This window comes from Pseudogymnoascus destructans (assembly GCF_001641265.1).
Source record: "Pseudogymnoascus destructans isolate 20631-21 unplaced genomic scaffold scaffold_6, whole genome shotgun sequence".
Taxonomy (NCBI): domain Eukaryota; kingdom Fungi; phylum Ascomycota; class Leotiomycetes; order Thelebolales; family Thelebolaceae; genus Pseudogymnoascus; species Pseudogymnoascus destructans.
Genome location: NW_020167525.1, coordinates 1254754 through 1267340, shown reverse-complemented (window position 1 = coordinate 1267340; position 12587 = coordinate 1254754). Strand labels below are relative to the sequence as shown.

The window sequence follows — 12587 nt, the reverse complement described above, 5'->3', positions numbered from 1 at the left end:
TTTCACTGGCATTGAAAATGGATACTTTTCGCGTTATCCCTTATAATTACATTCCTCGCAAGACTCGACGAAAGGAAGATGGTGCGAGAAGTCGAGTACAGATCGGTACTACTCGGTGTTCCACCCACTCGCTTCGCTCGTAGGTGGCGACAGCAAGTTGTGCGTGCGACAGCAAGATGTGCGTACACCGCTATTTTGATATATAGAAAAAATAATAGTATTCTTCATAACGTAGTATCTACAATGCCTCAAAATAACGATCCTACTATGATTGCTCGCCTTAATGAGGCCCAACAGTTCTTCTTAAAACAACCAAGTACATATACAATTGCTTGGGTTGCAAATAAATTCAATGTCAACCGTGAGACACTCCGACGTCGTATTACGAGTACTACGTCTCCTCAATTACCCCACGGAGGTAGCAATCGAGTCTTATCTCAATCGCAAGAGACCGCGGTCTGTCAATTCATATACGACCAACTTGAGCGCGGGGTCCCTGCCAACCGATCTATGATACTACGGGCAGTTGCAGACTTACGACCTAATCGTACGATACCATCACAACGGTGGCTACAACGCTTTCTAAAAGCACACCCCAAATTTCATACAATTCACACGAAGACGTTAAATACACATCGGAAGCAAGCACAAAAGAAAGAGGTGTTTGAGGAATTCTTTCTCACATATAACGCCCTTATTACAAAACATAACATTAAGCCATATAATTTATGGAATGTTGATGAGACAGGCTATATGATTGGGTGTTATAAGTCTACGGCTGTTATTGTACCAATCGGTGTAAAGCAGTGGACTGTTGATAATCCTGAGAATCGGCTCTCTGTTACTGTAATTGAGGCAGTAAATGCAAGTGGTGCTGCACTTGCAGAAGCTATCATTATCCCTGGCAAACTTCATATGGATTCATGGTACAATGATGACCTTGAGCCAAATGCTCTCATTATTGTAAATGAGAGCGGGTATTCAAACGACGACATTGCAATCCAATACCTTATGCATTTTATCCAACTATCTGCAGAGCATATGGCACCAGATGATACTCGCCTCTTATTACTTGACGGCCATGACTCTCATAAAACAGAGCGCTTTCTTACATTAGCAGAAGAGCATAACATTGTTATTTGCTGCCTTCCTGCTCATACAACACATCTATTACAACCTCTTGATGTAGCGGTTTTTAAGCAGTGCAAACACTTTCATCAAAAGGCACTTGATCAAGCAGTACGTAGCTACGACTATGAGTATAAGCTACGTACGTTCCTTTCAGACCTCCCGCAAATCCGACGGCAATCTCTAACTGTCCGTACAATTCAATCTGGTTGGAGAAATACAGGACTATATCCATATAATCCTCCACTTGTAATTGACAAGATACAAGAGACTCGGAATCAAACACCTGATTATGAGCCATTTGCTTCATATAATATTATCTCAACACCGAAAACAACTATGCAAAGTGTGCAAGCGGTTGAACATTGGCAGAAGAGAGCAGAGGAAGCTTTCTCATCGCCTTCAAGAGAAGGGTTTCAATCATTTGCACGTGGAACTACAGTTGTTCTACACCGGGCAGAGCTCTATAAGACCGAGCTAGATATTATGACTCTACGTGCAGTAGAGCAGAAGGCAGCAAAGGCAAGGGCACGGAAATCACTACAGAAAGGAGGGCAGTTATATGCATCAGATGCACGGAAAATGCGGGAAGAGAAGAAAGCAAAGTTGCAAGCAAAAGCAGACGCAAGAGCAGCAAGGGAATCGGACCAAGTAGTAAAGCAGCTACAAGCGCAAGCACGTAAAATCGAAATTGAAGAGCGTAAGGTTGAGAGGAAGCGGGTAGCAGAGCGGAAGAAGGAAGGGTTGAAATCAAAAGTGATCATTTTACGGTATAGTAAGGATCAAAGTGATAGTAGCAATAGTGGCAGTAGCGATAGTGATAGTAGTTCTATTGATTTTATGTTTTAATTATATAGTTATATAGTTGATATATAAGGCGTCTTTTTCTTCGTTTTATGTGTCGCACATCTTGCTGTCGCACGCACAACTTGCTGTCGCCACCTACGAGCGAAGCGAGTGGGTGGAACACCGAGTACCTGCTATAGTAGCCATCTTGAAGGTGGAAACGACTTTTCTCGTGCGTCAGAGATCCGACGAACTACCCTAAATATCCACAATCTGGAAGATGAAAGTCAAGTTAGTGAGCTAGCCGTGGACGATACTCCTAGATTTCCTGATCTCAGCGATTCGGCGATACATGGTAGCCTTACCGGCAATCAAGGTAGACATGCAACTTCACAGTACTGCAACATCCTGCTGATAGTGTGTACTTAGCCATGCCAATTGATCTCGAGAACGAGGTCAACAGCTCCCGCAATTTCATATCGGAAACAACAAACGTTCGTGCAGCTGAGCGTGGTATTGACGAGAGGAGTCCAGTTGCTCCTGAATCCCGAGGTTACGATGATGGGACGGATCAAGAGCCAGCTAGTAAGGAGGTATCAACACTTGTTTCTGCTGGCTCTCTCATTTGCTCTCCACATGGCTTCGATGTGATTACATTTGCCGGGAGCTCCCCCAGTCAGGATGGCGGGGATTCTACACTCGCTGGGGAACCGGAGATATCATCTTGTGATGGTTTTAGTAAGCCAGATGAAGAACATCGACACGAAAACGAAAGCGTACCTCAGGGCTGTACTGTCATCGTCGACCGCGACGAGGCACATGGGGTCATGCAACCCTGTACCCAAACACGAGGCGACAATGCTATGAGAAAATCGAGCCTTGCAGCTACGCGAGACGGCGCGGGAAATACGCAGGGCCTCCGATATCCAAAACGGAACAGAGCCTCCATAGTCGCCAAGACTGCTCATCAGAGTCAATCAAAGCGACAACGCCTATCGCCACCAGATTCAGAAAATGAGAGTACTAGCAGCGAGGATAATGACGAAGATGATGCTGACTACGAACTCAATGAAACCCGCAATAACGGCTATGTCTCATCGCCTTCCCCGGGTTGCGATGCAGAAGAACGGCTAGTTCAAAGCGTCTGTACTGACGATATTGTCAATCCAGATATGCTCATTCCAGTATATATCCCCAAAAAGTATCTTCGTTACCTCGCCTTTCAGCAAAACATGCAGTCTGTAACAGCCAGTGTCAAATCACGCAACTTGAAGCGAAAATCTGCATCAGTCAAAGCCACAGGGACAAGATATACCGAAGACGACGACAGGCAACTGCTGGAATTGAGGGAGGAAAGGGGGATGTCGTGGCAGGAAATACAGAGGGAGTATTTCCCTAAGAGAGAGATCAACTCCCTACAGATACACTATTGCACGAAAGTGAACCCAAAGCGGAAGAAGGATCATGTATTGCACGCATAGTTAGACATGCTCGCTATGGAAGTACAACAACTCTTCGGAGCAAGCACAATGCATGTTTGACCTTCCAAAACAAATCGTTTCCCTTCAGTTTTCTTGAGGGTTTTCGCGCCGGACGTTGCCTCACTTCATTGCAAAGGTCTCATGTTAAGTCTCAGTCTCCTCTGTATCGTCCAGAAAGGAAACTATAGCCATAATGCCAATAGCTGCTTCAATACGCCCCGGACCTTTTTCAATATCGAACTGTTCTGAAGAGACGAGACTTAAGAAGGGTAGACTGTCTGTTGGCCTATCTGATTGAAGGTAATCCAGGTACTCCTTGTTGATAGTAGTATGTGTGAATGTAAGGGTCGTCTGATGCGCCGAGATGAGGAATACACTGCGCACGGTTAGCCACCTCAACATACCAAATCACAACAGGTAGTAAGACTTACTGACGATCTTTGCAACTTAAGTCGTCAGGGTCATCATCGGCATTTAGCCGCTGGAAGATGGAGCCAAAGATTTCACAAGCTAGCTGGGCCCGCACACTAGTAGACATCTGAGCGACATCTTCATCTTCGTTCCAGGACGTGTATAGAGCTTTGGCTTCGAACATAGCTAAATTGTGGCCTTGCGAAACCCAACCCCCATGTAGTTTGTTCTTTTTTCTCCGAATTAAGGATCCGTCATCTTGACAGACACTTTGGAGCCATTGAAATTCTATAATATATGTTGTTGGAGCTGGGTTAAACTCTATTCGGGAGTCTGCGTTCTTCTGCTCGGAACAGATATCTAATACCGCTGAAATGAACTCGGCTGCCATCCCAGCGGTGACCACTTCATGTTTTGTACGAAGCACATGCTCGGGCCGTTCGACAGGGTCACTCTCAGATAGAGAGAATGATGACGGCTGCGAGGAGACCAATCGCTCTGATCCGATAGGTGATGATAATCCCAATCCTTCTCCTGACACGTAGCCGGACCTATCTGGGGGAGAGACCACTCTGCTAGGTCGGACTTGGAGCTCTCCAGCAGGTAACCGAGCGATATCAGCCAGCCGGATATAGAAGGCCCCAAAGTGATTGCCCTTTGCCCGCAGTTGCTGATGCGAGCATAGCCTCAAGTCTTTCGGAGTCACTGCGATAAGACTCTGGTACACTTCACCTGTATTCTTAATCCGATGCCTAGCAAGCTCGACATATGGTTCTAGAACTGGGAGATGATGCACCGACTGGGACATTATAACCCGACAGGCTTGGAGATGCGAAGTATTCCATCGGCTACCACTTGCTTTTCTATTTCCTTCACTTAGATTATGAATGGTATGGTGCTCGTTCTCTGGAAACCTCTCGTTAAACTCTGTAACACTAGAAGGATACTGTAGGCATGATTTGGATGCATAATATGCCATGTTGTAATTTTAAATTCGTGCTGTTTACTTTCTTAAATAAGAGGACAGAACTATCTATATCAAGCCCAACCTTATCGCCGCGTCTATATCGGCCCATCCTTATCTGCGTCTGTCGCTGTGCCTGAACCTTGGGGGATCATGTCATGTGACCAATACAACTATCGCGTAATCGCGGTGTTTGTACCCATCGCAAACAAACATCAATATCCACACCGACGCCCAAAAAACATAAATGCCCTGGAATGATGGCTAAGGCCATACGGGAGAGTTGCACCCCAGAACCAGAATCTCTCCGCCATTTGCTAGTTACTCACCCTTCTACGCGCCTCTTTGTCCGCCCCGAGTCCTGGACGGCTGAGCACTTGGCCTTCCTCGACTGCCCACCTCCACAAGCTATCACGACGCCCACAGAGGCTATAAGCAACCGTTCTCGTCGATATCCACCAGTAAAGGATCAAATTCTACATGAATTTGATACTCTCGATTGTGTGAGGGTAAAGTCCCTTCGAGACGAATCAATCCGACGTCTATTTTCTCTCCTGGTTCTCACGGTCAACCAGCTCAGGTTTAGCAGGTATGGAATATCATACACGAGCCAGTCCTCTAAACTAAGCATGCTCCATAGTCCAAAACTTCCTCTGCTTTACGACAGCTTACATGTTGCTACCGTCTCCTGCCCCCTCCTTGTTTGTGCGAGAGAAACTTCCAGGCCAATGTTCGCCTTCATCGACAACACTTGGATATCACGCAAACGCCGGAAAGAATTTACACGCCAAAAACAGCCGCTGAATGTAGCATATAAATTAGTTCAAAAGATGAACAAGCTGCCTTTCGATCCTTACAACGCTAGCATTCTAATTGCGATAGCTCAAAGTGCCAGGTTGTCGATACCAGATGGAGATATTCAGGTAGATAGTCTTCCCTCCTTCCAGTTGTCGCGGCTCTGACCCTCCCAGGCATTCTTATTCTCTCCGACGACGGACAGAAAATCCATCATACAATACTCTGCAACAATCACGTCATCATATTTACGGAAATTTGACGAGCCATACAAATCACATACATCCCCGCTCATTATTACAGAGAAATACCTGTCTTTGAATGAGCCGGAGTTGATCGTTGACGCTTTACACAATATTGAGCAGCTTGCGCGCCTGCCAAAAAGCTTCACATCGCCGCTGAAGCGCAAAGTAATGTCTGACATCACTAATTCTGTTGATATGTCTGTGGCTGAACGCGAACCTGCGAGGAAGCGCGTACATATTGGATGAGGTCTTGACATGCCGCGCATGCAATTTTTCAATCGGCAAGGGGTTGAAATTATTCCTGGGCGACGTCTCGAATGAAAATGCTTTCGCCTTCACAAACCATGCCCGCACCCCCCTGCTACAAAGATCGCAGGACGACTTTGACCAACGGCTTCTCTAGAAGCCCACCTGGCGAGTCTAGGACGCGGAAGGTTTCACGAGCGATATTTTGAGGACAAGTTGTTGACGAGATCGGCTGCCCATCCACTCCAAGTAGCAGTCCGTGGTCATGTTAACTGTCGAAGTCTGAAGCTGAAGTTCATCGCTTTAGTTCAGAATCCTGATATTTTGATGGGTAGATAGAAGAATCTAAAATCACGATATATAATTTGTCATATAGCCTGGTAAATCAGGGGATATTTTGGGCTAGATGGCCTATATAGTTCTTCGCCGCATGAAAGAGCATGTAAATCCAATCCGTACTATTCTAGAAGCCCTAATTAATTGGCTTGAGGCTGTTACTGGTTATGCAACTTCTCAGGATCGAACCTTCTTGCAATCTCCCGTCTCTCTGCTTTACCTCTCACAAGTTCGTCATATTTCTTCGGGCCGAATCCTTGTATTCCTCATCTGTGTAGCAGACCTACAGAAGTTCAGTTGAACATTACTGAAGAACACGAAGGAAGATTGCTTACGCGTTTAGGTCTGTTGGCTGGGTTGAATTGAAACCGCTCTTCCAACGTTTTAAGGATGGACGCTGGTAATTGAGTAAGGACACTATTCTATCAGCTTCGGACTAGGGCCTTCGTATCTTTCACTGCTTACAGCGCCTCCCCATTCCATCTGAAAAATGAGGTAGTGTAGTCCTCACTATCCAGGGGACCATTATCAACAAGTAGGTTACACCGTACGCCGTACGTAAATTCACCCTCCAATGTTATGCGGTCGCCGAGACCCTCATTGAAGTCTCGACCCCAAACCTTCTGACAGGCTTGGTTGGCTAGTAGCGTAGCTTTCTCACTATCCGGACCAGGAACCTTATGCGATTTGCATGTAATGAGAATACGCTGTGCCATGGTTGTTATCTCAATTGAATTGATGAGTATGTCAAAGATAGTTCGCATTTGATGGGGCAGAAGTAGCTTTAATACTTGAAAGTAGCGGAAGCCTATTTTGTTCTAGTCTATCTTCCATGTGCATCTTTCCCAATCAGCGCCGACCATATTACCACTTCCCATATCACTGAGATTCCGGGGTGCCCAATGAGCAGTCTCCACATTTGGTTTCATTGACATAGTGTTCCTCCTTTTTGTCTGGACAATTGTCGCCTAGATTGCTGGGGGTACAGTACAACCAACCACCTGGTAGAATGCAGCCGCAAACGGTATAAGCAGTATACGAATGTGTGCACATCTTTGCTAATCCTGTTAGTTAAAGCAATATTATTTCGATGTAAACACTTGCCGCTGTAGAGTTCTGATGACCTATACAAAAAGTAGGTGAGGTGCGTAAAAGTACGTTGTGTTGAGTAAGCTGTCAAGACTGAAGGATATATCACTAGTTCTGTTGTTGCGCGCAGACTGTATGCTTGCTTTGATCTAGAACCAAGGGAGAGACATAACTGGCCCATGACAGTGTGCAGAAGGTCCTGAGTAAAAACAGTCACGCCAAGAAGACAGCTCACGAGGCAAAAGACCGGCAATCAAGATGAGACTCTTATTATTACTACATACAGATATCTACCACCCCCTCACCCCCCATTCTGCCCCCGCCCCTTGCCAATGTCGTAATTCCCCGTTTGGCCAGCGGCAACGGACGACTCCAGAACCCCCGCCCCCTTCACATCCCGAATTACCCCAGGCCAAGTTGTATTCCAAGCTCTTTCAAGACCTTCGCTAGGTCTTATCATCTAGTGTATCCTTTGGTGTGTTCCGCTGGCATTTGTGCATCGAGGATTCCAAGTTTCGTTCGAGATATTCGGTGTGTAAAGCTTCGTAAGAGCGTCGAGAAGCTCAGGGTCCGCCCGGCAGTAAGAACATGAGATTCCTGTGGGCAATCATGGCGCTAGCAGCTGTAAACAAGAGAGGGGCGGGGAGGAGCAAGGGACAAACCGTGCAGAGCTGCGAAAAGCCAGCTCTGTTGAGCATTGTTGGTTGATCAACGGAAGTAAAGAAAAGGAGAAAACACAAGATAAAGCGGACTTACCTGAACTGGGCTATCAAGTCTGCTAAAGCGAACTTGATCGAAGGCCGTTTGATTCGCATCAAACGGAAAATGAGGAAAACAGAGAGTGTTGGCAAGAGCGAGAAAAGACAGAACAAAAGCAAGCTTGAAACAGTTAAATAAGACAGAGGAAAAATAGGAATAATACTTGGCCAATAGCTTCAACTCACCTGTGTGTTTGATCTGCCGTAGATGGCCATGACCAGGGACACTGAATTCAGAATAACGAAGAACTAAAAAGTAAACAAATAGAATTGCGCAAAACAGGGAAAACATACCGGTGATAGCATCAAATCCAACGGGCCAGCTATGACTAAGCTATGACTGTTGACAGAGGAGAACGGATACTTTCATGGGGAGCCGCCTTATATATAATCCAGTGGGGGTTTATCACCAACTCTCCGAACATGGGATGGACGGGTAGCCTTGTTGCTTCGCATGAGCTGTGAGTGCATTTTGACCAAGCCAACGAGGTTGCAGTGAGTGTCACATTGCGACCACTGGTAAATTTCGGCCAAACTTCAGAGCTCTCCTGCCCACCGACGGCGTACAATGTTGCTGAGTCAATTACATAGTATGCATATTTTAGTTCCACTTTGATGCGGATCAAGTCATAAAGTAATTTCCATGTGGATTTGTGTTTGCACGTTTCGTCCGGTCGCCTGACACAGCAACCCCACCGCGGCAACCAGCTTTGCCCGAAAATATGCGAACTAGGTACTGGAACCTTGGTGGTTAATATCGGCGTGGGAATGAAACACGGATAATATTTGCGCCTAAGGCCACAACGTAGGAACAGGGGCCATATCAGGCAACAAGCGTTTTCTGCCCAAGCGCTTCGGCTACCTTATGACACCGCAGATTCCATCAGATCATCACGACTGATGAAGCTTGCAAGATACTGTAGATATCACGGAAGCCTTTGCCAGCGAGTTCATATTGCGCAAAAGGAACGTCCACTCATGCCCATAAGTCAAGTTTTACAACAGCACTTGCGACCTTGGCTGGAAAGCGTGAACCGCCATAACAGAAATCATTAGTGGGGTTACGTTTCGAACATCCCACCTCGATACCGAGATATTACGACATTTACGGGGACACCTCTACAGTTTTCACGATGTCTATACCAGGGCTAGGAACATCACATCTTCAGCAGACCAAGCTGAGCAATGAGGCCGTAGATCTGTTGGAACCACTGGCGGACTGGCTATCTACGCTAGAATTTGCTCGCAATGCACGAGAGTTGGAAAATTTGGTACATTCACAGCTGAGCGAGAAAATGAATTCTCTCCTCACTGAATTAGGTCTCCTCAACAAGGTAAAATCCATACAATGCATACTATATATTGCTTCTGACTTCTAAAATAGCGATACTCTGTTGTCAGGATCCCCGGGCCAAAATCTCAACAATTCTACAATTCCGAAGGCTCTGCATATATTATACCTATTCGAGTTGAAGACGGATACCGTCCGACTGTTGATGGACGCCCATTAGTTCCCGGCGAAATCACCTACATGACCACTGCGGTAATGGTCAGTCCAAAATTGGACTTGCTATTCGTACTCGAGTAGTTATGTACTAATGTGGCGGGCAGGACTGCGGCTGATTGTAAGCGGTGTTGTAGTTGGAGGCAAAGGTGGCAAGGTCTTGAGGGTTGTCGTAGTCGAAGGCAGAGGTGGCAAGGTTATGAGGGTTGTTGTAGTTGAAGGCAGAGGTGGCAAGGTCCTGAGGGTTGTTAAAGTCGAAGGCAAAGGTGGCAAGGTTATGAGGGTTGTTGTAGTCGAAGGCAAAGGTGGCAAGGTTATGAGGGTTGTAATCGACAGCAGAAGTGTTTAAGCCATATGTGTCGCCGTTATTCAATTGATCGTTTCCAGCATTTAGCGTGTTAGGATTGTTGTTAGGGAACAGAATGGGTGCGTCAACTGTTCCGCACAGCTGTTGTGATGCATCGAGTTGGCCATATTCCACGCACCCAAACTGATTAGAGCCTTGATTGGAGTCATTGCCAACTGCAACACCAGGCTCGTCATCGCGGCAGTCAACTTCGCTGCTCATCGACGGGAGGGCTGATATCACGGAGCCATCAGGTGAAGGACAACCAGAAACCAGGTTGTGCACCGCTATGCGTTCTGGCCCCAATGGCGCCTCTGTAGAGGAAGGGTCCCAAATTGTATGGTGGCTATCACCTCCCTCCATTTCATGCTGATTTGCAAATGGTATCGCGTTATTGCAGATAGGCTCGATTGAAGCGAGTGGTTCTCGAGCCGACGACTCCCTATGTACGGCTTGCCGGAAACCCTTGGATTTACCCTTCAAACTCGAATCATTCCTCGTGCGTTTGCGTTTCCCTTTTCGAGGCTCCGGGCTTGCTTCATCCCGGATTGAAACGTACTTATCGAAAAGCCATTCCATTTTCTTTGTGATGTAAGGGTTGCGATCTTCCATTTCAATAGTATGGTAGTGTTCGCCAAATGTCAGAGCTTTACTGATGTTAAGTAGCCTGCGTTGCCAAATTAGTCAGTGACAAGAGAGGCTTGGGATTTACGTACGAGAATCTTTTACCAAGCACAGCTTGGACAAAAATCGGCATACACATGTATATAAAGTCGCTCGATAGCTCCGAGTCGTGAATGCCTCCCGCCGCGTCGCTAGCCTCATTTCGGCGGACCTGAGCCTGTCCGTTGACATCCTGGCCTCCTGCGGTCGGTCCCGTGAAGTTATTGACCCTTTCCGCGTCGACGACGTCATCCTGACCTCCTGTTGCAGGTATTCCTTCCAAGTGCTTCAAGACATATGGTGTTGACTTTTTCGCATTACTATACAAAATGCTGTACTGGGACACGGATAGGGCACCTTGACAAATTCGTTAAAGCTCCTCTTAGGAAGGTAGGTCTCACTTAACTCACAGTTAAATAAGTGCTCCGTTATTCGGTGCTCCCATGCAGCGTTCCGTGAGGAAACTAGGCTACAAAACCATCGTGCTCCCCCCCTTAAACGCTCTAGATTTTTAGTGCTTGAGTCGGAAATGCACAGCTTCATCAATTCATCAATAACTTCGAGTTTGTACCCGTTCTTGAGTAAGACTTCACACGCCGAGACAAAGATAAGCTCCTGGAAGGCGTGTACCTTTCTTGCACGCTCAGCGAGACGTTTTGTGTGGTTACTGATAATGCTGTAGTTTTTTATTAGCTCTAGAGGGTTTTGTGGTTTAGTGTTACCGAGTTCTTTCGAGCACTGTCTCAGCGTCTCTAGAGGGTCTTGTGCATCCGCAAGCGATATTCCTCGGAGTATTAGCTTGATACGCTCGTTGAGGCCGCCATCATTGTTTCCAAAGTCTTCGTTATTCCGAGCCTGGTTGTCTTCCACTATTCGAACCTGGCTGTCTTCCACCACCTGAACCTGGTTGTCTTCCACTATTCGAACCTGGTTGTCTTCCACCACCTGAACCTGGTTGTCTTCCACTATTCGAACCTGGCTGTCTTCCACCACCTGAACCTGGTTGTCTTCCACTATTCGAACCTGGTTGTCTTCCACCACCTGAACCTGGTTGTCTTCCACTATTCGAACCTGGCTGTCTTCCACCACCTGAACCTGGTTGTCTTCCACTATTCGAACCTGGTTGTCTTCCACCACCTGAACCTGGTTGTCTTCCACTATTCGAACCTGGTTGTCTTCCACCACCTGAACCTGGTTGTCTTCCACTATTCGAACCTGGTTGTCTTCCACCATCCGAGCCTGGTTGTCTCCCTCATGCCAGCGCAGATCGTCTCCATACTTCTCCCACAATTTCTTCTTTGGGCGACGAATTGATTTCGGGTGACGAGTTGGTTGAAGGGAATCAGGTGACTTCGATGGAATGGGGTGAGGTAACTGCGGCGGGTGAGGAAGAGGTAACTGCGGCGGGTGAGGAAGAGGTAACTGCGGCGGGTGAGGAAGAGGTAACTGCGGCGGGTGAGGAAGAGGTAACTGCGGCGGGTGAGGAAGAGGTAACTGCGGCGGGTGAGGAAGAGGTAACTGCAGTAGAGGAGGATAAGACAAGTCTGGCGGATGATGTGGATGCGACTGCGATGGTGGGCGGACGGTCAAAACTGCTTCTCGGTCGTGTGTAAAACCCTCTTGTACATAATTGGGTTGAGTAAAGTGACGATCTCCAAGAGAGCATTGGCGATGGTGGCGAACCAAAAACTCATTTTCGTTCTTTAACTTCTCAATATATGCAAACAGTCTAAGGTCCATTGTTCTCGACGTCCTTTCTTTTTGATGCATTCGTGAAGGACAGATGGATGCACTTCGTGAAGGACAGATGTAAAATACTCACAACTGCACTGCCT

The 12587-nt window shown here is 46.9% G+C and overlaps 6 protein-coding genes across 6 annotated transcripts; 3 read left to right on the top strand and 3 right to left on the bottom strand.

The window, feature by feature from the left end:
• The first annotated feature begins 2004 nt into the window (after nt 1-2004).
• VC83_03528 (uncharacterized protein) lies at nt 2005-3447 on the top strand. The gene is made up of 2 exons (XM_024467174.1): nt 2005-2290; nt 2344-3447. The coding sequence occupies exon 2, from the start codon at nt 2346-2348 to the stop codon at nt 3393-3395; it is 1050 nt and encodes a 349-aa protein (XP_024325607.1). The 5' UTR covers nt 2005-2290; nt 2344-2345; the 3' UTR covers nt 3396-3447.
• On the bottom strand, nt 3448-4810 carry VC83_03527 (uncharacterized protein). The gene is made up of 2 exons (XM_024467173.1): nt 3827-4810; nt 3448-3771 (listed from the first exon to the last, which is right to left on the bottom strand). Exons 1-2 carry the CDS (start codon nt 4783-4785, stop codon nt 3540-3542), a joined length of 1191 nt encoding a protein of 396 aa, XP_024325612.1. The 5' UTR covers nt 4786-4810; the 3' UTR covers nt 3448-3539.
• Nucleotides 4811-4958: 148 nt separating this feature from the next.
• Nucleotides 4959-7135, top strand: VC83_03526 (uncharacterized protein). Its single transcript, XM_024467172.1, has 3 exons — nt 4959-5359; nt 5411-5693; nt 5742-7135. Exons 1-3 carry the CDS (start codon nt 5028-5030, stop codon nt 6054-6056), a joined length of 930 nt encoding a protein of 309 aa, XP_024325613.1. The 5' UTR covers nt 4959-5027; the 3' UTR covers nt 6057-7135.
• Nucleotides 4959-7135, bottom strand: VC83_03525 (uncharacterized protein). The gene is made up of 3 exons (XM_024467171.1): nt 6858-7135; nt 6728-6809; nt 4959-6675 (listed from the first exon to the last, which is right to left on the bottom strand). Exons 1-3 carry the CDS (start codon nt 7106-7108, stop codon nt 6616-6618), a joined length of 393 nt encoding a protein of 130 aa, XP_024325614.1. The 5' UTR covers nt 7109-7135; the 3' UTR covers nt 4959-6615.
• Nucleotides 7136-9100: 1965 nt separating this feature from the next.
• VC83_03524 (uncharacterized protein) lies at nt 9101-10093 on the top strand. The gene is made up of 2 exons (XM_024467170.1): nt 9101-9573; nt 9624-10093. The coding sequence occupies exons 1-2, from the start codon at nt 9373-9375 to the stop codon at nt 9825-9827; spliced, it is 405 nt and encodes a 134-aa protein (XP_024325615.1). The 5' UTR covers nt 9101-9372; the 3' UTR covers nt 9828-10093.
• VC83_03523 (uncharacterized protein) lies at nt 9835-12492 on the bottom strand (the record flags this gene model as incomplete). The annotated part of the gene is made up of 4 exons (XM_024467169.1): nt 9835-10756; nt 10806-11109; nt 11163-12246; nt 12436-12492. The coding sequence occupies 4 exons, from the start codon at nt 12490-12492 to the stop codon at nt 9835-9837; spliced, it is 2367 nt and encodes a 788-aa protein (XP_024325608.1).
• Nucleotides 12493-12587: the final 95 nt, after the last annotated feature.

What these genes read in the sequence shown, in the direction of transcription:
- VC83_03528 (XM_024467174.1), top strand. Translation starts at nt 2,346, where the DNA reads ATGCCAATTGATCTCGAGAACGAGGTCAACAGCTCCCGCAATTTCATA.
- VC83_03527 (XM_024467173.1), bottom strand. Translation starts at nt 4,785, where the DNA reads ATGGCATATTATGCATCCAAATCATGCCTACAGTATCCTTCTAGTGTT. An exon ending in TTAAGTTGCAAAGATCGTCA is followed by an intron (nt 3,772 to 3,826) that starts GTAAGTCTTACT and finishes AACCGTGCGCAG; the next exon opens with TGTATTCCTCATCTCGGCGC.
- VC83_03526 (XM_024467172.1), top strand. Translation starts at nt 5,028, where the DNA reads ATGATGGCTAAGGCCATACGGGAGAGTTGCACCCCAGAACCAGAATCT. An exon ending in AACCAGCTCAGGTTTAGCAG is followed by an intron (nt 5,360 to 5,410) that starts GTATGGAATATC and finishes CATGCTCCATAG; the next exon opens with TCCAAAACTTCCTCTGCTTT. An exon ending in TACCAGATGGAGATATTCAG is followed by an intron (nt 5,694 to 5,741) that starts GTAGATAGTCTT and finishes TGACCCTCCCAG; the next exon opens with GCATTCTTATTCTCTCCGAC.
- VC83_03525 (XM_024467171.1), bottom strand. Translation starts at nt 7,108, where the DNA reads ATGGCACAGCGTATTCTCATTACATGCAAATCGCATAAGGTTCCTGGT. An exon ending in AGATGGAATGGGGAGGCGCT is followed by an intron (nt 6,810 to 6,857) that starts GTAAGCAGTGAA and finishes CTGATAGAATAG; the next exon opens with TGTCCTTACTCAATTACCAG. An exon ending in CAGCCAACAGACCTAAACGC is followed by an intron (nt 6,676 to 6,727) that starts GTAAGCAATCTT and finishes GAACTTCTGTAG; the next exon opens with GTCTGCTACACAGATGAGGA.
- VC83_03524 (XM_024467170.1), top strand. Translation starts at nt 9,373, where the DNA reads ATGTCTATACCAGGGCTAGGAACATCACATCTTCAGCAGACCAAGCTG. An exon ending in AATTAGGTCTCCTCAACAAG is followed by an intron (nt 9,574 to 9,623) that starts GTAAAATCCATA and finishes CTTCTAAAATAG; the next exon opens with CGATACTCTGTTGTCAGGAT.